General features: G+C 39.0%; 1 protein-coding gene across 4 annotated transcripts in view; it reads left to right on the top strand.

Moving 5' to 3' along the window:
- Window positions 1-25,086, top strand: part of DGKI (diacylglycerol kinase iota) — a 410,881-nt gene that overhangs the window by 327,526 nt on the left and 58,269 nt on the right. For all 4 annotated transcript variants that reach the window (XM_070423975.1, XM_070423977.1, XM_070423979.1 and 1 more), the window contains 4 exons: window positions 7,880-7,949; window positions 10,103-10,143; window positions 11,002-11,129; window positions 13,866-13,988. In XM_070423975.1, coding sequence (XP_070280076.1) covers window positions 7,880-7,949; window positions 10,103-10,143; window positions 11,002-11,129; window positions 13,866-13,988 — 362 coding nt within the window. The remainder of the gene's footprint in view (window positions 1-7,879; window positions 7,950-10,102; window positions 10,144-11,001; window positions 11,130-13,865; window positions 13,989-25,086) is intronic.

Raw genomic sequence — 25,086 nt, 5'->3', positions numbered from 1 at the left:
AAACAGTATTGGCCAACAAATATTTCATTTATTTATCTTGTCCTTATTCATCTCTTACTGTTCTTTGAAATCTCTTGCTCTTTAATTTGTTTTCTGGATTTTAGAAGAGTCTTTCAATGGATGGGTTGAAATAAGTTTAAGGGAGTCCTTCTGGGAATTAGTTTATCTTGAAGGATAAGAGTAAAGGATTTTGTAGAATGTTCCTTTGGGCTAGATCAAAGCTGTCAGAAATGGATTGTAGAAGGAATTAAAATAAGACTTGCCTGAGGCCAGGTCTGTTTGCTTTTGCTGGTACAATGAAGGCTATACTGCTGTTAATACACACACACGCACATGCACACACACACACGAGTTGTTAATGGAGGACTTTCTCACACACAAAAAGGGCTCTTGGAAATATTAGAATCACTCTCATTCCCATCTCCTACTACACTATAACTATTTATTCATCTTTCAACACTGGTTTTGGAAATGGGCACCCCATTTCTGTATTCTGCTGCAAGAGTTGTGGGTGGTAAAGAGTTTTGAAAGACCATAATAATTGTAAGTATATTAATGAGCATTTCAGTACATAAACACGTATTTCTAACCACCCCTGATGGATCCATTCACCAAGGATAAAGAGACCTTGCTATATAACTTGGTGATGAAACTAGAGGGGACAATGACTAAATAGATGGGCTGAGCACAGGAGATGCCAAGGCAGGCAGAAGGAAAATTTGGATAAGCAAACAGGAGAGAAATTTGAAAGTAAAGTAATTATTAACTGGACATTATTAAACAAAAGCAGGGATTCCCAATGCAAAGGGACTGCTGATTTGTTTCTGCTTATGTCTTCCCTGCATTTTATGAAAGAAAATGAATTTCATTCACAGTGAAGGTATAGTTAAATGCTGGGTGAATATTGCTTAATTGGATAATCTACTAGAGTGTGTAGAGGGACTGCTGTGCCTTCATTAAATTATGCGTGTATCAGGTATGAGTAATTGAATCTAAATTAAGGGCAAGTTTGGCATATGCATGCCAAATAGTGGTTTAGATAATTTCCTTACCAATTACATATAATTCATGCCAGTTGACTTAAATATATATGTAAAAGAAATAGGTTTTCTTTGTGCATATGACTCTATTTTTAATATGAGAAAGTATTTTCTGTTCGCATTTTCAAAAGAGAAAATTTACATATCAGGATTTTTGAAATGGGCAGTACTTCTTAATATTATTTGTCTATAGAGCATGAAGTTTAAGAGGATTAATACATTTAAAATAGACAGGAGCATGGTATGTCCAAGGTTACCTCATTCTGCCTACATTATAAGGCAATGACAGTTACATCCATCTAAATCACACCATTTATGTGAAGAAAAATAACAAACCAAAAAATGAGCAAGTCAACTACCTTATCTCTCTGATGAATCATTGATTTGATTATGCAATGTGAGAAGACTGAAGAAACCGGAAGCCCTAAATTAGCCCCCAAAGCTATTGATGTGATAGGGGCACAGCTCAGGTAATGATGTGAATACCTCCTGAAATGTAGCTACCTTCACACAATCACACTTCTTAAGTGTCTGCAGGCAGGTGCATATTTTTAAGCTTGTTTATTTTTTTATGGTTCTATCAGAAATTATGTGTGTACATTCACAAAGCAAACATACTTCCAACCATTCTTGTTTAGTGACATAGACTTTGCCATGTTCACTCAAGCTGGTCCATGAAATCAAGGTCTGTCCTGGGACCAAAGTTTGATCTCTTGTAAGGGGCTGTTTTGTTTTTTCTCATGCCCCCTTTCCTCTTCAAGGCTGATTCATGGTTCATACTATACTGCTGGCTACTCTCCTGTTGCCCCTGTGAATCAGGACATATTATTGCAAGGGCCGCACAGGAAGAATAGTAGGATAGATGGTAGGATGCTTATACAGGGGCTAGATTATGCACCTTATTAATGACACAATGAATATGGATTTAGAATAAGCATAAGAATATGGATTAAAATCAACCCACTAAATTAGACTGTAGCCTAATATTTCTAAATGAACTCTAGCAGTGGCCAACTAACTCTACAACCAAGTGAGATGATTTTGTGAATTCTAGTAATTTTTCTCATACATATTCTGCTGGGGGACATTCCCCAAATATGAGAGTATTCAGTAGATCAAATAACAGAAAAGGACTGATAAGTCTAAATTTTATTTAATATAGAACCATCAAGGAATACAGAGAAACAATGTTTATGGAAAAATTCTCTGAATAACAAAAGGGAGTATACTGTCAGTATACTGCAGATTTGAAAAAAGGAAAGAATGAGTACCAGTCCCTAAAATGTTATTCACTGAGTAATTGACAGCTTGTTGAAATTACATTTTAATGCCAGACAATGAGAATGAGTCAGGGCAGAAGCTGTAGGTGGAGGTCTTAAAGTAGTAGGAGCGATAAAGGAAGAGCCAGAATCAGCAGCCTCTGCTCTACTTGACATCATGACAACTGGCCTTTGTTTCAGTGGAGTGTATGATTTAGGATTGTACCGCTTGGCACATCTTAGCTATACATCAGTGTCAGGGCTATTTGAAAACTTCTGCCCCCACCATAGGTTGTGAGCCCCAAACTTCAGACTTGAAAGGAAAGGACTTTTTTAAATGTGAGTTGAGCCTTCCATGAGCTTCCCAATGAATTCTTCTGCTATTTCCATTACCAGACTCCAATTCTTTGGGCAGCTGACTCAAAAACCCTTTCCTCAACATCAGTGACTTTTGACAATAGTTAGGAAATAAATTAAAATCACAATGGCCATCCCTTTGGAAAAGAAGTTGCAATCTGATAAAATAGACATACAGCAACTCCAAAAGTTGGAGCAAGAAAAGAACTCAGAGAATGCAGATGGCCCACAGTGCACTAGACACCCTCTGAAGAGTTGACCAATGCTTTGTTCTCGTTCATGATCTTATGAATCACATGCCTTGCACTATATTAGCTTTAATAACTACACATTGAAGAGATTGGTCATAATTATGTTATAGGAATAAAATAATGGATAGTTGTGTGACAACTGACAACCCAAATCAGCAAATGAAAAAATGGGGAATACTATTGAATGGGGCAAGGTCAGTAAAAATAAACTGTTCTGAAAATTATTGCTGTTGGTGATGCAAGATATTCAACCTTGAAGACAATACCCTGTATTTAAGACAATTGTGTAGTTGTTAATTCTGTGAAAAGAGACATTGAATTTCTGATTAAGACAAGTCCTACAAACACCAAATCAATAATGGCATGATTTCAGCCTTTGTTTGATGTCACTCTTTTCTGTGTCCACTTAGATGAATCTGTCCTGTTTCTTTTCTTTGAAATCCAAAAACTGATAACAAATGCATTTATGGATAAAACAGAGTAGTGTTGATATAGCACCATCTGAAAGATCTGGTCTGAAATGTGGCTGATGAGCTCCCCTTGTGTTTAAAGCTCAAAATTGCTTTAGGTAAAATAATGTCATCCCAGCTGCCCCAGTATCTGCATGTTGACATGTACTAGCCAATAGGTTAAGAATTTATTTATTTTTAATTGAATTTATTGGGGTGATATTGGTTAATAAAAATTATATAGGTTTCAGGTGTACAGTTCTACAATACATCATCTGTGTATGGTATTGTGTGTTCACCACCCCAGGTCAAGTCTCCTTCCATTATTACTATTTATCCCCCCTTTTACCCTCCTCTTCCTCCTCCCACTTCCTTTCTCTCTGGTGATCACCATACTGTTGTCTGTGTCTATGATTTTTTTCTTCTTTGCTTAATCGCTTCACTTATTTCACACAACCTCCCTCCCCTCTGACAACGGTGAGTCTGTTCTTTGTATCTATGAGTCTGTTTCTATTTTGTTTGTTATTTTGTTCATTAGATTCCACATATAAGTGAAATTACAGGGTATTTGTCCTTCTTTGACTGGCTTATTCTCTTAGCATAATACTCTCCAGGTAATGAGTTAAGCATTTCACATGCCATTTCTTTTACTCCTCAAAAGAACTCTTTTCAGTAGATACTACGGTAGCCATTTCACAAATGAAGCATCCAAGGCACAGAATGGGTAAGAAACTTGCCTAAAATCTTAGTTAGTAGGTGATGGAGCCAGGGATGTCATGTGCTCACAGTTAGTGCTCTTGGCCATCAGAGTTCCATGCCTCTGGGCTTGCTACTTAACTGAGGCTAGATCATCTACAGTCTATGACATTGTTTTTTCCTTCCCATTTATCCATCTGTCTTTCCTATGATACTTAAATACTACTTCAAGGACAAGAACATTTTTGTCATCTCAATTCTTAGTCTTCTGATTTCATCCTACAAATTTTTAAGTTTTCCAAAGTAGAACTTTCTTACTAAAAGTAACTTTTTACTCAGTTTTTCAACTCAGATGAAATACAACAATCTCAGCACCCACCAGGTTTCCCTTCTCTTCTCCCTCAGATCTCTCAGATGAAGTCCCAGCATCTGGGTGTGCTTAGTGGCCAGACTTTTTTGTGTCTTAGAGTGTGTTGGTATATTGTGTGAGTGTGTTTTCTATTTTGTCAATCTGCTACATTAAAGTATCATTTTAACACTGATTTCAGGAAAATCTCCAACTTTAGGGTCCTAATGCAGGTGAGATCCTTCCATCTGCATATATGTGTGTGGCTACACTAGTTCTAATGGAAGTTTTTGTTGAGGAAAAAAAAAAAGAAAATCTTGTTGAGGTTTCACTGTTTTTCTGTATCTTTTTATAACACTTAAAATTTTAAAATCACTAATTTAATTGCATTGCATTATGAATATTCCCTATTTTGGGTTGATAGTACATTTTTCCTTTGGAATTCAAATGACTTTCAACATAGGACCTCATTATGTTAGTAATTATCTCGTTAAGAGTTTTTTGTTTGTTTGTTCTTAACAAGGTTGAAAAAGGCAGGAGAGGATGCAAACCTAGTTCAGGGAAGCCATTTCAGAGAAGTTAGGGCTGTACTTGTGCTTCTATAGCAGTGATGGCGAACCTATGACACGCGTGTCAGAGGTGACAGGTGAACTCATTTTTTTGGTTGAGTTTTCTTTGATAAATGGCATTTAAATATATAAAATAAATATAAAAAATATAAGTCTTTGTTTTACTATGGTTGCAAATATCAAAAAATTTCTATATGTGACACGGCACCAGAGTTAAGTTAGGGTTTTTCAAAATGCTGACAAGCTGAGCTCAAAAGGTTCGCCATCACTGTTCTATAGCCATTTTCTAAGATTGCTATTTAATCTTCAGGTGATGGGGAAAGTGTCCAAATATTTTTCAATAATTTTTTTCCATAAAAATTCTGTGCCTTAAATTGATGAAGTATTGTTTAACTTCAATTATTAAGGTAATCCAACTCTCCATATAAATAGGCTTTCCTCTTGTCTGTTTTTGGTTTTTTAAATAAACATCAGAAGAACTAACAGTGCCTTACTTGAAGGGCTGAAACACATTTGGGAGGGACCATGGATAGGAATAAGCAACAAGTTCATTGCATCCTTCTGTTTAGGAATTAGCCTGAATCTAACACACTACCAAGTGAATAGCTACAAAGCTCAGAGGGCCTCCATTATTTGATGCTGTAATCACCAGTAATTTTGTAATAATTCCTATTCTTGTGTGTCTGAATATTGTTAAGGCTTTTTACTGATTAAAATCTTGTTATTTTATTGAATTGTCTCTGACCTAAATGTTTGATTATTAAATTAATAGCTTTTTAACCTTTGGAGGGTTTAGTAATCTATAGAAAATAGTGGTTCCTCTACTCAGTAAAATGCACATATACATAGACACCCTGAATTTAGCATAAAATCATGAGGGAGTTCAAGGATTGTTGGACCTATTTAAGAGTCTATTGGAACCTATTTGAAGTGATTTGAAGAGCTCTGTGGCAACCAGTGTGTTTTCACAGAGCAAGCTTATGAAATTCTCTTTAAAACAAATTCTTTTAAGGAAATTGATTGATATCAAATGCTTCATGGATTAAGGTGAGACTAAATAAATGACAAGAAAATAAGCAAAATAAACAAAGAAAAGTCAGGCACTTGCATAAAATTCTCCAGACACAGATGCTCTCACATAAAGAGGTATATAATGATATCAGTATTGCTTTATCAGCCTGTGGGTAAGCAAGTTATGTGGCTGAGACAATATATCAATCTGCATTTTATTACATTAGACTAAATAATATCCAACATTTTCTAATTTGAATATTCTAGCAGAATATTTCTAATTTGAATATTCTTTAGAAATGATAAATCAAGTATTTCTGTATTCTTTCAGAGAGGATTTTAACCTAGGGAAATTAGGATATTTTTTCATGGTGGTCTTGGTAGCACATTCCACATCAAAATTCAGACAATATCCTTGGTGTTCAAGTTCTTTTATTCCTAAGGAAGACAGCCATATTTGTTTAAGATGTTTATTCACTTTCATAGTTGCCTCTAAATATTTCAAGTACCTTACAAATTTCTTGATTTATGATTATATTTCTCACCAAACCGAGACATGTTGGTAACATTAAGAACCTTAAGTTTCTGAAAAACAAGATAGTGCATATGTCAAAATATAATTTTCAAAATGTTGAACATAATTCTCATATAAATAGTTATTGAGCACATGTCAAGATTTTATTTAGCTTAATCAACAAGGTGACAAAGCCAGTCCAAAAAAGAGGAATATGTATTTATTTCTGTATCCATAGCCATATCAGTTCTACTCATATAAATATAAATTTTGGTACCAGTCCTCAGTGAGACCAAATTTCTTCTGTCAATTATTTAATATGAATCCATTCATATTAAAAACTCCATATACCCCAGCTTTTTAACAATAAAATGTATCCCTTTTGTTCTGGTAACGTTAGGTCTATTGTTCTAAGCCTTTAGCATACAGACTCACCTTGTAAAAGACTGATGGGTTCTACCTCCAGAGATTCTCTTTGTAGGGAAAATTTTATATCCATGTGGAGAACACAGATATAAATGACAGCCAGTTTCTCAGCATCACAAAGGAAAGAAATTCCTTAAAGGAAGTAAATGTCCCATGTTCTATCATTTATAAATGCTGAATGGAATAATTGAAAACCTCTTAGAAATTTTATGTGGGAATTGTTTTAAAAAGTTCTATGTGAAATGATTTATTTCAAAGCAGAGACCTTGCTTCTAATAAATATATACTAGAGGCCTTCCTTCCCCCGGCTGCCGGCACCGGCTTCCCTCCTACACCCAGGACCCAGGCTTCCATTCAGCCACTGGCAGGCACCCAGGACCCAGGCTTCCCTCGCAGCCCCGGCTTTGTCCAGAAGGTTGTCTGGAAGGTCATCCAGAAGGATGTCTGATCTAATTAGCAATTATGCTTTTAATAGATACTAGTGGCCTGGTGCACAAAATTTGTGCATGGAGGGGGGTGTCCCTCAGCCTGGCCTGCACCCTCTCCAATCTGGGACCCCGCAGGGATCCGGCCTAAACTGGGAGTTGGACATCCCTCTGGCAATCCATGACCACTGGCTCCTAACTGCTCACCTGCCTGCTCACCCCCAACTGCTCCCCCCCTCCCCACCGCCGGCCTGATCACCCCTCAACTGTCCTCCCCTCCTGGCCTGATTGCCCCTAACCTCCTCTGCCTCAGCACCGCCACCATGACTTTGTCCTGAAGGGTGTCCGGAAGGTCTCCCAATCTAATTAGCATATTACCCTTTTATAGTATAGATGATTTGGCCTTGCACTAGCATTTTGTTTAGGAAAGGTTGCTCACTCTGCTCTTAGACATAGGTGATGTGGCAGAATGTAGAGTGAGGGAAGCCCCTCAGGTCGTTCAAATGGAGCCATAGGATGTGTGTGTCTCTTTCCAGGACCAAGAAACCTCCTTCCCCAGGGCACTCTCAGCTCAGAGACTCTCCCCACGGTGGTGCTTTCTAGATGGTGAGTGTTCCTGTATTTCATGGAGGGGTGGGGGTTGGGGAAGCAGGGCAAGGCATCCATTGATGGATTGGCCTCCAGTTTTCCAAAAGATTATTCAGAAATCCTTCATGTGGTTCCTCAATGATGTGGACTTGCTGATGTTGTAACACGTCTCTGAAGTCATTTTCCTCAAAGCCAGCTAGTTAACTCTGGCTGAACTTCTCAGCATCAGATTGCTCAAGCTGGCATTTCCCTTCATGGCTCTCACCCCCTGCTCTCACCCCCGCTTCCTGAAAAGAGTTGAGTGCCTCTCTTACATTGAGGCTAGTAGATAGGTTCAGTAACCATGGGATAGGTACCAGCACGTATGTCTCTTGCATATTTTGGAGCTTTTATATAATTTTCACCAAATCATCACTTCAGTGTGATGCATAAGATTTTATCAAAGCGTAGAAAATTTCAGCTGTGTTCATACCTGCCCTGTGAGCATGGCATTGAGTGCATAATAGGTCAGTGATTTCTGATTGGTCAATGAGTCCATTTTCCATTGCAAGCATCTCTCAATCCCTCGATGCTTCTCAATTCTATTTTTCTATTCAGTTACCTATATTGAAGTGCATTCCTGCTTATATGCTACCACCCAGTGTCTCTCTAGTTTATGTGGTTTTCATCACAGACCCCTCTTTGTTTATCTGTGAATGCATCCGAGAGGATATAACTGTGGATAGGAGTATGACAGGATGTGAGATGTCTGATCAGGATCACGAAGATGAGCACTTGTATCTATCTGAAATCTAAGCCATATAAGTCATGACCTAGCTTTCCATTGATGGCTTGTCAACTGCCTCTGAAGGTAAATCACACTGCTCTTCCTCCAGCTCTTTTATTCCTGATGATGAGAAACACAATCATTTTCCCCCTGAATCTGCAGAGGAATGAGATATTTAATAAAATTATGGAAATGTATATGAATTGTTCTACAGATAGTCTGTTCTATATACAGTCTTTCCTAAAATTACAATCAATGTTTAAATAAACATTGTTTCTAATAAAACTATTTATAGAGTGAAACTAATATGGGGATTAAGACCATTATCCACAATTGGTTAAACAGAACAGAGTAGAGAAAGTACTTCTCAGGCGCATTCTCCTCTCCTGTTGCTTTTAGAGGGCAGGGGCCGTGACAGTTTTGTTTCTAGGCTCATTTGGAGGAAAGCTTCTCCTTAAGTGTTTATGGTTTTCAAATGATTGTTTGCATTTTGAGTTTTCCCCTCTAGTACTATGCAGAAAATCTATTTATAATATTTGGACTCTGGTAGACAGATTTAAGGAAGGAGAAACATAATTCTTAAATGTTAAGAATAATCAGAATACTTTTTGAAAACCCAAGTTTGTAAGACTTTTTTCCTCAAGCCACAGCTGCAGCCCAGTCCCTTTTAGAAATGCTTAAATTATATGTATATAATTTAACTTATATATGTAATAATTTATATATATGTATTAGTATTAGTATTATTGTTATTGCTGTTTTGATCTTCTTCAGGCATAGCTTAGGGACTCAGTTTTAAGGTGAAATGATACCTTTAATGCTGAATGTGGTTTTTGGCTCTGCTTCTTCAAGATCTTTTTCAAAATAAGAACACTTTCTTGGGAAGTCTGGCTACTGAGAGTTTTGTGGGGGCTTTTCTAGGCTTTATTTACTTAATAAACACACATGGAGTCCCAGCTCTGTTTACGGGCCTCATATCTGGAGACATAAAGAATAAATGACAGACCTTTAAAGAGGCAGATACCTTGGTCTCATCGTTATCTGTGAAGACAGTTCCTATAAGAAGTGTAAACAAAATGTTAGTGTGCATAGAAATGGAAGCAATGAATTCTGTCCCTGGTTAGGGACGACGGGCCTAAGGGAGGGCTCACAGAGGAGGTACCATCTCACTTGCTCCTTAAAAGGCAAGTAAGATTTTGACAGGCAGGTGTAATGGGGAAGGCAGGGCCTTCTAACAGCAGAGGCAAGGAAGTCCTGCGTTTTTCCTAATAGACTTAGGGAACTGTCACTAGTCCCTAAACTGGAATGGAAGGTTTCTGATTGATGTGGGAGAACAGAAGGTTAGAAATTTAGTGCCAGATCACAGGACACTCTGAATGCCATATCATTTTTTCTTTTTTTCTAGCAACTTCTGCTGATCGCTTTTATCGAATAGACAGATCTCAGGTACGTTTTCTTGAGCCTGCTTGTGAAAGTGAAAAATTCCCTAGTAAATATGCTTTATTGGTATCTAATCTGATAAACTTTTCTAACAAAACGTGGAAACACACATTTTGGAATTATAATCTTCGCCCTAAGCCCTGAGCTGCTGTCTTTTGTTTTGTGATCTGTGGACTGGAGATGATATGGCTTGACCTTTTAAATGAGTACAGAAAATAGCTAGACTTGTAAGTATCATCGCCAGCCTGCACTTCAGATCCTTACCTACACTGCTACTTATAAATACTGCTTCCTAGTCAAAACAGATGCCTTTGAAAAGTTGACACCTCAAATTTAAGACCTCAGGTATACTGGTATATCTAGGCTACTTCGTTTCAATTCCTCACCTCTCAGAGTTCCGTAATAAGAAAATAAAATGTTTATGCCTAGTGACAACATGTTCCCACTGGCCAAATTCTCCTGCAAAAAGAAAGGACAGTGTGGAATCCAGTCATAACACCTAGTTAACGATGCCATTTAGCCTTGACCAGATCCTGGAGGGAGGAAGTCCACTCATGCTGGACCAAGTTCATTGCGGATGTCACTTCTTTGGTAGTATTTGGGCATCTCTGGTTATACCTAAGAGGATCCTGGTCAACTAGGAACCCAAACCAAGAGGGATTCGCCTCTCTCCCTCCCCAGCCTCTTGCTATGATGTTGCTTCAGGGAGGGACGTCCACTGGTCAGGCCTCTGAACATTGACTGTGGTCATTTGATTAGTCACAGAATTTTATTACTCCTCAAGAAGCTTTCTTCTGGTTACCCTGCAGATGATGGATTCGAGCATCCTGTCAGTCATCTGACAGACTTCTTTTTCTTCCTTAGGAACATTTGCACTTTGTGATGGAGATTTCTCAAGATGAGGTTTTTATTCTGGACCCAGACATGGCCTTGTCACAGCAGGCAGGGACACCGCCAGGAATGCCTGACCTGGTGGTGGAGCAAGCCTCAGGGTGAGTAGGCGGCTCCGTTGGCATTGTGATGGTGAGACTGGCCACAGGGTGCCAACAGAGTCTTGTTTGGCTTTGGCATTGACATTTCTAATGATGTCAAACTATTTTAAAATACAATAGTCCCCTTCTTATCCATGGGGGATATGACTCAAGAACCCCGCTCCCACAGTGGGTGCCTGAAACTGTGTTTAGTATCAAACCCTATATACTAGTCTTTTTCCTATACATACATACCTATTATAAAGTTTGATTTCTAAATTAGACATAATAAGAGATTAGCAATAATACCTAGTAATAAAATAGAACAATTATAATGATACACTGTGATAAATGTTATGTGAATAGTCTCTTACCCTCCCCGCCTCCACCAGTAACTGACAGAGTGGGACGGCATGCGATTTCATCAGACTACTCAGAATGGCATGACATTTAAAACCTAAGAATTGCCCTAACCAGTTTGGCTCAGTGGATAGAACGTTGGCCTGTGGACTGAAGGGTCCCAGGTTCGATTCTGGTCAAGGGCATGTACCTAGGTTGTGGGCACATCCCCAGTAGGGGGTGTGCAGGAGGCAGCTGATCGATGTTTCTCTCTCATCGATATTTCTAACTCTCTGTCCCTCTCCCACTCTGTAAAAAAATCAATAAAATATATTAAGAAAAACAAACCTAAGAATTATTTGTCTCTGGTAACTAAAATCACAGAAAGTGAGACCACAGATAACTTGGGGCTACTCTACTGGTTTTCTTGTTGTGTTTCATCAGTGTTGTATAGCTGGATTCACTATAAGTCTGACTTATGAATGGTTGTGTGGAAGGACACTTTCCCACCCAGGTTTGTCTGAGCCTTCTTCACCCACCACATCCACACTTCCTACCAAACTAGGAAGCACTAGCACTTGCATTTGTGCATCTATAGCTATAAGGCCTGTATTAGCCAAATAAAAATTGACACAGGTGATTTGACAATTATTTTTCTCCTCTTCCACCTCCTCCCTCTTCTTTGCTATATCCAGGCATCCTGAGGCATTGAGATTGTATAACAATAACTGTCACATGCCAAGCACTTATTATGAGCCACGTACTGTGCTAAATGCCTTTCTTATATCCCTGCCACCACTTCATAGTAATTTAATAACCTTAAGTCATCTGTACTTGTTTCCTCACCTGTAAAATGAAAATAATAACACCTACTCATAGAATTGTTCTAAGATTAAAGTAATTGATACATGTGGAATATTTAGAATAGTTCCTGCACTTGATAGATACTCATTAAACATTATTTTATTCAAATCATTGTCATCATTTCACAATGACTCTGTAATTTGCTACTATTATGTCCTAAGTCCATAAATAAGAAAATTGATGATTAGAGGGTTCTGTAACTTTCCAAGTATTGCACAGAAAATAAATGGAAAAATTGAGATGTAGTCACAGGTTTTCTGATGTCAGAACCCATGAATTTAACCATGACATTGACCCACCAAAATGATACTGATATTTCTAGGTTATTTCAACAATTTGAAAATATTTATTTAGAGTTTTTTTTAATGTGCCATATACTAGTGTAAACACTTGGGAACAAGGATGCCAAAATTAAAATAGACAAAAATCTTTGCCCTTTGTGAAGTCTAGTGAACTTGAGTGGCTTACTGGTTAAAATAAGGATTTCTTTGGAAAACACACACACACACACACACACACACACACACACACATGCACTCAGCATATACAAAGTGTACACACATACCTATACAGTACAAACAGAGATACTCATTTAAGTTACCCTTATGCCTGTTTACCCCTCTTCACTTGCTGCTATTTCTAAGTATCTCCAACTCTGCCAGGGCCAGCTCATGCCCATGATGTGGACTGAGTGTGTGGGCATCAAGAGAAGACAGAAGTTGTAGGATGGAACAGATATATAGCTATGCTTAGGAAGCCAGAGTTAGTGATACCAAAGCTATCCTGATGTGAAGGTAAAGCTGACAGGCACAAAGGGTGGTAACCCTGTGAGTTCCAGAAGGTGATGGAGAGGGCCCTCTTTGTGGTCCATGGACTATAAATCAAGCCTATTAGTTGTGGGGAAAACAAGTGAAGTGCTGAGTCCTACCCCAGATGCAGTAGGTACTAGAGTCTAGCTGTCCTCCCACCTTACCAGAACTGGGCATACGATGACTCACATCCCTTTGATCTAATCTATCCTTGATCTCATAGGAGTGAATCCATTATGCCAAGCTCACCCTAGTCTTCGACCTGTTGGTCATTCTCTCCATGTCAAATCATGGCCAAAAGAAATGGCTTGTCTTGGTTAGAACTCTATTATCTCTAGATCGTAAATAACACAGCCTGAACATCCGCAAGTACTTGAATCAGTCCCTTTCTTTTTCTCATCAGGGGCCCCCACTGGACATAAACCAGGAACAGTGGAGCAGGGAAGAGGATGGGCTGTTATTTTCTTATCTGTACTTCAGTATCAGGCTTCTTTACTTCTTTTATGTTACATTTTAAATGACTTATCTTAAAATTCAGTTTTCTCGCCTATAAGGAGGTCAGAATCATACAAATGGTTCATGACGGTTGAGAATTAAATGAAACAATAAACATGAAGTGCCTAGCAAATGCCCAATAGAGATGGATTTCCCTGTTCACATTTAGAGACAAGAATCATCTTGAGAAAGTGTAGGTAAGTCCTGTGGCTGACTTTGCTTACCTGTCTGGTGCCCTTCTCCCTCCCAGGATGTCAGACTGGTGGAATCCTTCGCTACGGAGACGCATGCTGAGCGACAGCGGTCTGGGAATGATAACTCCGCGTTTCGAGGACTCCGATATGAAAGATCTCAGCCACTCCCATGCGCTACAGTAAGAGTTTTCTCTCTGTTCTTTACCTGTGTGCCACTGTGACTCCTTGGGTGGGATCCTCACCAATGAGAAGTCTACTCTTTTCAGGGGTGTTCATTCTGTCTCACGACTGTGTCACCTGTGATTTGACATTTTATTCACTTTAAAAAAGTAACATTGTGCCTAAAACATGGTAGATATGCAACAAACCTGGATGCCCTTTGCCTGGTATCTCGCACTCAGTTTTGTACGTTGAGAGCTTGGCTAGCTCCTAATGCCAGAGGAGATTATTTATTTGTTTATCTTTATTGTTGAAAGTATTGCAGATGTCCCCTTTTCCCCACATTGAACCTCTCCTCCCCACTTCGCCCCCTCCCAGGCCTTTACCAAACTATTGTCTGTGTCCATGGGTTATGCATATATGCATGTAACTTGTTTGATTAATGTCTTCCTGTTCCCCCACCCCCACTCTTCCAAGAACCTTCAGTCTATTGCATGCTTCCATGTCTCTGAATCTATTTAGTTCATCAGTTTATTTTCTTCATTAGATTCCACATATAAGTGAGATCATGTAATATTTGTCTTCTCTGACTGGCTTATTTCGCTTATCATAATACTCTCCAGGTCCCTCCATGTTATCTCATAGGGTAAGAGATCCTTATTTTTTACAGCTGCATAGTATTCCATGGTGTAAATGTCCCATAGATTTTTTTTCCACTCATCTACTGATGGGTACTTGGGCTGTTTCCAGATCTTAGCTATTGTAAATTACACTGCTATGAACATAAGGATGCATATTTCCTTTCTGATTGGTGTTTCAGGCTTCTTTTTTTAAAATATATTTTATTGTTTTTTTTACAGAGAGGAAGGGAGAGGGATAGAGAGTTAGAAACATCAACGAGAGAGAAACATCGATCATCTGCCTCCTGCACACCCCCTACTGGGGATGTGGCCGCAACCAAGGTACATGCCCTTGACCAGAATCGAACCTGGGACCCTTGAGTCCGCAGGCTGATGCTCTATCGACTGAGCCAAACCGGTTAGGGCTGTTTCAGGCTTCTTAGGATATATTCCTAGAAGTGGAATCACTGGGTCAAATGGCAGTTCCATGTTTAATTTTTTTATCCCCAAACTTCCCACGGAGCTTCACTTTTCATTCCTCTTTCCCATGAGCCACACTGAGTCTTTCATGTGGATCTATAAATACTTTCAACCCCAACAGTGTTTGACTAGACATTCCTGTGTTGGCCACATCATGAACACATGCATGAGAGTGATCATGAATAGTTTGGAAGGAACATACAGTTTTCCTTTGTATGAACATTTCGATGTGTTGCCACTCTGTTTCATTTGTGTTCGGTCCTGAGCCTGTGTGTGTGCTCTGAGTATTGCCACCAAGAGATTTTTGTTGTCCAAAGTGGAGTACTGCTCGTGTTGTAGCTTCAGCATTGGTTCATAGATCAAAGTAGTGGGTGTGCTTTCTTCTGAAGTCTGATCACGGTCAGAAGTAGCGTGAATGTTGGAGTTTGCAATGGTGTTGGTACATTTGTGTCCAATGAATCCTCCCTTCAGTTATTCCTTCTTGCAAGAGCAGGTGCTGGGTACAGTCTGAGGTCATGACACACTCACACCCAGTATTTGACTTCAGTTTTAGAGGTTATGCAATTTTATTGCAATTAATCAAATGAGGCTGTTTTCTAGACCGACCCAAACTCCTAATCCAATAGGGACAATGGCCCTGTAACCATGCAGTCTTACAATTTTCATGAAATAACAAGATTACTGAGGTCCTTAGAAGCCTAGGGTTAACTGAAGAGGCAATTCAGGCATTATTTCCATAGGAACAGAGGAAGTGATTTCTGTAAACAAAGGGGAGGAAAATGAGAAATCTGAAGCTAATTATTTCATTGGTAAAAGCTGTACTTAGACACTCTAAGGGCAAAAGGTGACTTCATTTTAATTGCTTTTCTATACTATTTCTTGTTTCTTGTTCTGTTGTGTGAAGAGTGGAAAGGAAAAAGTGAATTACTATGGATTTTCCTTTTTAATTAAAGCACATTGTTAGTTTCTGATAGCATATTGATTGCTTACAATTCAGGGTGTTTTTCCATTTATTTTTTTATACAGAATTGAGGCTTGTGAACCTGGATGAGTCAGCCATTCATTGATGGTTTAAAATAGCGGCCATCTAGCTGTTAGCAGATTTGTTTGGAAATTAGAGTTTTAGTTAGCTGCAGAATTAGAAATTAAGTCTAGACGTTCCAGATGAGCATTTTAGTTGTTCTTATACACAGGCTATTTCAAAAAAGTTGAGTATGATCTCAATCCAGTTTCCTATACCCTATTTTTTTCTGTATATACTATATTAATGTATATATCATGCTACGTGAAGTTATTGTTTCTAAGATAACAAATACTATTCCCCTGAATCACAAATAAGTGTACCACTTCATATATCATCCAAGTTCTTAAAATTCTATATCAAAATCAACTCATTTTTTAATTTGGGTTATATTATCTTTTCAGGGATTTCTCTTAATAGGCAGCCATCAGTTTTCCTGGCTATTTATACTTCCTTAGCTCTTAAATACACGAGGGCAGCTAACTCTGTTTAAAAACATTTTCTGCCAAGTCATTTGGAAAACAAAGTAAGTTTTAAACCTTCACCCCTAGCCTTTGAGTCTGTCCAGCTGAAACTCCAGACATTGTGGAACAGAGACAAGTAATCCCCACCGGTCTGTCTGATTCCCTGGCTCACAGAATATGTGGGCATGATAAAAATGGAGTTTTAAAATCACTTTTTACAAAAGTAAATACTATATATACCTTACCCTGATTTGTCTATTAATTCTTTTTTAAAATGTTTATTGTGTTTAATAATTCTTAGGAAGAACATCCCTTTATTTCCATTAGAGATCATTTCTGAGATAAATAAGTATAATTGCAGTTATAGAATAATGCAATTACATATAAATATATAAAAATATATCATGTCAATAACAAGTATTGATACTTGCTTTGTACATAGTTAAATATTCTTTGATTCTTTCAAAGATTTTATATTTTGCTATTGCTTAGCAGCTGAATAAACAGGCTCACAAGGATTAAAACATTGATCTTAGGTGACCCACAGTGAGAACTGTGGATTGAATGAGGTCAGCTTGACTTCTAATTCCATGCTTTTCCCACTGCACTACACTGTCTTCCCCAAGGGCCAGTGCAAAGGCCCGGTGCCCAGAGCCCCATGAACCAAGAAAGACCTACTTTGGTTTCTATTTTTCTTTTAGCGTTTGCAAAGTGAAAAATTCTATAATATAGGGAAACTACCTAAGTGCAATATGTATATATGACTGCAGATTAAACCAAAAGTAAATATGGTTGAGAATTAATTTTAAAATAATTATTTTTGCTTTAAAAAAAGAGATTATAACAAAAAGAATGATACACTTTTATTTAAAGATTATTACATATATATTAAATATCCTTCCATCTAAATAAGTACAAAAATTATATGCAAGGTCTTCATGTGCCAGCCATCCTGATTATTATGTTATTGTTTGATGTTATTTACGTTAGGTCTTCTTTTAATTCATAAACAACATAGGGTGGCATAAAAATGTATATTGTTTTATGTGTTTTTTTTTTTGGTTTTGTATTGTTTTATCTGTTTCCATCACCTGTATCATACAATGCGTACACTTTCAGAAATTGCCTTTTCATTTAACATCATACTTTAAAAAATGTATTCATATTGATATATAGATTTTAAATCCATTTATTTGGTATAGAATATTTTATTATAAATATGTCATAACTTATTTCTCCATTTTGATATTGATTTCTAATAACTTACTATTTAAGAAATGCAGTAAGCATCCTGCTACGTGTATCCTTTTGTGTTGCAAGGAGTATATGAAATTTCAATTTTACTCAATCTTGTAAAATTTACCTTCCCATTAGGAATATTTAAGAATCAATATGTGAAAAGGGCCTGAAGAATCAGCACAAAATTCTAGGTACAGTAGGCATCTGTAGCTTCCAGCCATAGAGTCCCAGATAATGTAGAGATAGGAAAAGTTGAATTTTAACATCCTACTCACAATGTTAAATAACGCCCTGTATAAACAAATCAGAAGGGAAATTTTTAATTCTTGGAACCAAAAATACTATTTATCAGAATTAGCAGGAAACCATTAAAGTGGAAGTCACAGAATGATTTGTGGCTCTAAATTAATTTATCAAGAGAAAAATGATTGCATACAAAGAAAGCATTCAACTAGATTAACCAAGAAAAAGAATTCCAGGGTAGAGAACAGAGAAACAAGAGAAAAATAATAAAAATAAAGACAGAAATCAATGACAAGGGCAATAAAACAAACAAAACAGGGATTAATCAAGAATAAAATTTAAAAATGATTCATTAAAAAGATAAATAAGAGAGACATTATGAAAAGCTCATTGAAAAAAATACTTATGGGAAACAGAAAGAATTGTAACTGCAGTGCTTTCCCTGGTCCATTCTTCTTCCATGGCAGCCAGTCTGCATCTGTGTGGGGAAACCCTTTCCCCTCCAAACTCAAACCAACCCACCCCCCTTGCGGTTTTCTCATAGTTTTGAACTCTAGTTTTTTAGGTTCATCAACCTTCCTCCTGCTTCAGGGAGAGTAAAACAGAACAAACAAACTGAATGAATTAGATCTCGACTATTATTGGGACTGGTTGCATATGTATTATGATTTCATATAGAAACATCATAATGTTTTAGAAAAAAGCATCTATGTCTTTATGTAATAGAGACCACTTAAACATAGATCCTCAAGGAGAGACTGCTATTCCAATTAAGAATATACAACACATATAGAAATATCCAAAACACTTAATAATGCTTTAAACTGAAAAATTATCCTGTTTAGTGTAGTCTACAATTCTGAACCACCATATCAAGAAGATAGTTCTGAAATTCACCACCCCCCCTTCCAAACCCCAGAAGTTCTGGACTGAGCACAGGAGCAATAGCGTCATTCCCCTCCTGTCTTCTGCTATTTCCTTTCCCCAGTTTCCTCCTGGGACAGTCGGTAGTGGCCTGACTGTAATACAAAAAGATAAATTGCTCATATTGTCAGAGCTCCAGGTTCTCAACAGGAAGACAGACCATGGAGCACTGATTTGGGTTGTGGAAATACCCTTCACACATCACAATCAGATAAGTGGGAGGAAATTAATCTTCTTAGTGGGGTGCAGGTTTTGCTGGACTATGTCTTGGAGATGCAATCAGTGCTGTCAGGATAGAGACCGACCCTTGCGTCTGTTTCACTAAGATAGTTGAGTCTCATCTCTCCTTACCTTTGACTGCTTTAAATCCTGTCCTCCCCGGCTAATCGCTCAGGCTGAGAAAGTCACATTTTAGCTGATGTGTATCTTTCTTTCTCCTTCTTTTTCTCCCTGCCTTTCCTCAAGGTGTTACCCTTTCCATTTAGCCAAGCACATAATAATACTCTGTCCCTTTATGTGTGCAAAATATTTAATAGGAGTTTTCTTTTTCTGTTCTTTTTATAATTGCTCCTCAAACAGTTATGGATATTGGGGCTCTAAACCTTTTTTTTTAATATGGATTTTCATTTCCAAGGTTAGTGGCAGAGCCAGGAAAGAATTCTCTATGCACCAGATCTTATATTGATCCACATTAGGGGAAAAAGAAACTTGTTAGGGTAAACGAATAATCAGCTGCTCTAATAGTAAACATTCATTTCATTTTAAATGACGTCAAGAAATTCTGCCCTTCCATTTCTATGAGTTCTACATTTTGCCAATGATTATGACGCGAGGAAATATGATTGCCCTTAAGTGGCTCTCTTCTCATTTGTAAAACAAGGCGGCCTTACCTACTCACACTTGAGGAATAGTGTGAGCATGAGGGAAGCTGACTGGATCCTTCTTTAAAGCGTGTGAGTTCCTTGGATGGACAAACTGTGGATTGCTCATTCTGCACCCAAAGCACTTTGCACCACACGCTTTGTACAGGCATTCACGAGGGCAGGCTTGTTGGGTGAATGGGTGACTATTGGACGTTAGAGAAACGGGGCTTCATGAAACCAAGCTGGAATGTCTATTTGTGGTGTTGTAGTAAACCCAGTGCTAATCCCGTAGCAGTTGTCACAAAATGATATATAATGTTACACATTTTTGTTAGGCTGTGGAATCCATTTACATATTTCAGATTGTGATAAGGGTCTGTTTGATCCAGGAGTTTGCATATGAGAAGCAGTCTACTTTATTCGGAATGTGCCTTTGGTACATCTCCCTGTGACATGAAATATTTCTGCAGTAAGTCCTCTCTCCTGACCACTGGTGCTGGGACTCACCTTTCTGAGGTCACCCTCAGCCCCGCACATTCCTGAGGCTCACCTAGGAATCAGCTCATGACACCTCAACTCTTTCCCTACCCACCTCCACAGAGAGGGGCAGAGGCATCAGGGAACACAGCTGAGGAAGCGCTGGGGAGAGCAAGGCGGTCCTAGTAGCCCTCTGTGTCCCTCCTTCTTCAGAGTCCAGTGCTTCCCATGCCCAAAGGTCTGGCCACTCGCCTCCAGAATTTCCTGTCGGTCCTTCTGCCTCTTTCCCAAACTCCCAACAAAACGCGTGCTTTTCCAGTGGACCTGCCTTAGATCAGTAATTTGATTAAATTGATTGAAAGTATGAATGATAATTTTGAAATCCTTCCAAAAATATTTGCCTGTGATCTCAGGTTGGAGGGACCAATAATTGCTGTGCTCAGGCATGGGGTCAGGGGGTGAAGGGGATGCCTTTAGTGCCATTAGAAATGGGGGCAGGGGGTGTATAGCCTGTGGAACTTCTCTCAGGAACCGCTGGGGAACCCTAAGGAGACTGGGACATGAAATAAATCTACAACGTGAAGAGACTACTTATTTGGAATTCAGAAAGACAGAACCACATTGTCTCTTTCCCTAACTTGTCTGGCTCTTGCGCTAATTACCAAGCATAAGAACAACTACCACCTCCAGTACTGCTTTACCATTTTTTCCAGCACTCTGTGTGGTGTTCATCTCACTCCATAGCCCCCCCTAGAATCTCCTTGAATGTGGGATGAAATGGTATAAATGCAGTATCTCTCACAACTGCTAGGACAATTCAGTGCTTAACATTTAAGCATTGAATGAATTGCATTCTTCTCAAAGATAGAGTATGTGGAGCTCATGGTCACTTCTTGTTCTTAATATTATTGTGATCTATTTGTATTAATTTAGCATTTTTAATAATATGATGAGGTCTATTGTTTTTCTATGTGCTCCTTTACTGTTTTTGATTGTTTATAATATGACTCAGAAGCTGTCCTGTCTTTAGACGCAGAATCAGGAGGAGACAGACACTTTAGATTCTGTTTCCCATGCCAGTGTCTTGCACATAAATTCCCTCTTCCAAGAAGTGGGTGAGGTGGGAGATGTTGATAGGAAAGCTTCTGGAATATATTACAGTTATCTTCATGAGATAACTCCAGCAATTTGTTTTCCTCCCATATTCTGAAGCTGGATTCGGAAGCCCTTACTTGATTTCATAAAAACAATGAGCTGTGGGTAAGTCCCTGCTCGGTTATCGTGGCCTCTCAGGGTAGATATGGCATATTCTGTATTTAATCTGTGAGCTGGCCTTTTGTATGCATTTCTTGTGTTAACACTAAACATGGCATTCACATGATTTGCCTTCCCAGTTCGGAGCTTAGTGTTTCAGTCTATAATTTAAGAAAAAAAAAAGCCCACATTCACAAAACTGCAGCTGGATTGTTCCCAACAGGAGCTGTGGGTCAGGGCTCCCAGGGTCATTGAGATAAAGCACGAGGCTTAGCTTCCCCTAAAGGGTGCCCCCTACTGGCTCAGCGGACTTTAACGTGGGAGGGAAAGACTTTTCTATTCTTTCCCTCCCACTTTAGAAATTAGGCAGGCAGTAAGTATATTGCAAATACTGATTTCTTATGTGGAGTATCACACAAGAATGTGCTGTATCACATCTTTTATATCTGCATGACTGTACTGCGTCTAACATGCAATCATTTTCATGTCTTCTTTCAAAACATTAAAATGTATGCCAGCAGTGTTCATATTTTAGGTAACAAAAAGTGTGATGATCAAGTTTTCATGTTGAATGAACTTGTTAAACATTAGTTTCTTCAAGCCATCTCTTTCTTTTATCTACTTTCCTATGTCCACAGCCCACTTTTGCCCAATTTTGCTCACCTCTTTATCCACAGAATTCACAGAAACCCCTGTCCCCTCATTTTGTTGCAGTTCTTAGGAATGAACAGGAGGTGGCAGTAAAATTTCAAGCTCAAAGGGCATTTAGGGGCTTTCTCAGCAAACTCATACTTGCGTTGGAAAACTTGAATTGTACAAACTAGCGCTAAAACCGAGGTATTTTCAAAATGCCAAATATAATTTAACACAGGGGCTTATTTAAAAAACACATAAGTATATTTCAAGTATAGCTCATGTGGTGATTATTAGAGTAATTATTTGGGTGGGAAATTCTTAAAAGAACAGGAAATTATGAGAATGAAGGGAATTAGTAGAATTTATATCAAATGAAGGACTCACAACCAAACCTTATCATTTGAGTTCTGGGACTTATATTCCTACCTCCACACAAATGCCAGTCTCTCTCTCTCTCTGCTTCCTTGGATTTTGCTCTTTTTGCACCCTCCCCTCGTGGTGGTGAATGTTACCTTTGAGGCTGTTTGGCACCCCCTGGATGGGTTTGTGATCACTTGAATAGAGAATGTGTTTGTCTTTCTCTCATTTCAATGCCACTCTGTGTGGCTTCTGTAACTTTCATCTCTCTTGCTCTCATTCTTGCCTGCCCTCTCTCTTACTGTATGCGCTTTGTGCGTTGTCTTAAAAGCAATACTCATAATTAGGGGGAGGAAAAGCAAAGAAAGAGAGGATTGTGTCATTGATAGGGATTCTCAGTGCTAAGGGATTTGGGGTTCTAGTTTCCCTACTTAGAGATGCTTTGGGGCCAGCGTGATGGTGGTAAAGATGCCACCTGGATCTGTGATCTCACTATTTCTTGCTCAAGCCCTCAAAATGGTGTCATCGTCCTCTAGGCAGTGCACATCCTTGAGGGTAACTCAAGGCAGAAACGCTGTTCTCCAGGGATGGTAACCTACAGCCGGGCTTTCAATCACATTAAATCTTGGGCTTACTGGATTTCCATAGAAAGTCTTTGTTCATCACCAGGGAATAAATTGAATGTGTGCAGCAGCAGCATTTCCAGGTGAAACAGAAGAACAGTAGAGGTGGTGATTCCACAGCAGTGGTGGGAGCTCTTGAAATGTGCCTGGAAGGGGTGCCCAGCTGGGAAATCTGTTTCCATTTGGGCCATTTCTCGGGAGTTTGTTACCAGACAACCAGCAGGAATGGTTCACGCAGGGAACAGAATCCTACTATGTGGTTTGGCCCAGGCCTGAGTGCCCCTGCTGGGAGGCTGTGTTACAGAGAGATTGGATCCCACCAAAGTGTGAGAAAGGTGGGTGAGAGAAGCCGAGGGGGCTCTCAGGGCTGAGGTCACAGTCACCCGTGCTTGGAGGAAACGGTGTTTTTGGCTGTAGTCCTCACCCCGAGGTGACAAAGAGGTGGAGGACAAGGAGGAAAGACTGTCGTAAGAAGGAAAGTTCATAAAAGACAGAGTTGCTCTCAGTGTGCGTGCTTCTTTGTTCCCCAGTGAGGACTTCACAGCCAAGGAACAATTTATTTGTGGTGGGCCACTCGAGTGGACAGAGAGCACAACATCTAGCTCACCCAAGCATTCCTCCTTTGTTTTCTCTATCATCCCATGATGGTAACCAGGAAATGAAGGGGCCCTGGCTCCTCCAGCCAGGCCTGTGAGTTGGTGTGAATATATCAGAGCTCCCCTTCCCCGTCCACAGTTTCAGGGAAATATTCCATTGCTGAGTGTTTTCAGACTATGGGCCTCTGTTCTTGTGCCAATTCAGACTCAAGGCTTAGCCTGTCCTTTGTGCTTGTTCTCAGCTCACTTCCATGTGACTCCATCCCTTGGCCAACTCCCCACCAGGTGATGGTTTATAAGTGCTAAGTCAGTATATGTGTTGGGGACACTGGGAAGGGAGGTAGACATTCATTTGTGGGGTGGTTCTTTCCAGAAAGTAATAGACCCATGTAGATGGGTCCCTAATAGTCATCTAATTTATCCTTTGTCTTTAGGAAAGGTTATCTAAAATAGGTGGTCTATTGACCTCCTATCTCTCCCCAAAGAAAGAAATGATATAGACATCCCAAGGAGGGCCAAGTAGGAAAGACATGGTTGCTATTGAAGACAAGAGATAAACACAAAAGAAACTATAGAGGCTGAAAAAGTAGACACCTTGTGTTAGGATGAGCTTGCAGGTTTAGAGAATTCCATCCAGCTTGCCAAGAAATGCATGCACCTGAAACGCATTGCAAAGCATTATAGCCCGTCGTAAAGGCTGAAATAGTCACAATGCCCATCATCTCAGTTCCAGGCTTGTTGATTAAAAACAATAAAACATCACAAGGAGTGCAGTACTTCTTAAAGACTCTTTTGCCTTCATAAATATCGCACTCTTTTGCTCTTCGGTATTACTACTTTGCTGGTAAAAACTGGGCACATTTTTCAATGTCCTTAGGCCTTGTAATTGATCTACTAGACAGATTGGAAATCTCGAAGGTAAACGTGCTGATGGAAGGCAATCTAAATACCTACCTTTGAATTTCTTAGAGATTCCTTGTGTCTTAAGAGATGACAAGTTCTGTCCAATACAGTGGCCACTAGCCAATGTATGTGCTATGTCTCATTCCTTCAGTTTCTTGATATCTGCATACATTAATCTCAAAACATGATTCATTCCAAGATGTTATTAATGTATTTAGGTGGATCATTTCATATTTTCAGACTTCCTTGGAAACATCCCTATTTCAGAAGATTACAAACACCCTCCTGGGGACCATGGAGACATTGCCTGAAGCTGTCTGCTTTAAACACAGATATTTTTGAAGTTTATTTGCTTTATTTTAAGAATTCAAGTGACTTTTGCTTTTAAATCCATAGTATGGCTGTGCCAGTTTCAATA

The sequence above is a fragment of the Myotis yumanensis genome, unplaced genomic scaffold (genome assembly GCF_028538775.1).
Source record: "Myotis yumanensis isolate MYYU_CA2020_CCGP unplaced genomic scaffold, mMyoYum1.0.hap1 SCAF_9, whole genome shotgun sequence".
NCBI lineage: Eukaryota > Metazoa > Chordata > Mammalia > Chiroptera > Vespertilionidae > Myotis > Myotis yumanensis.
The sequence above is the reverse complement of the archived record's forward strand: the minus strand, read 5'-3'. Positions and strand labels throughout refer to the sequence as shown.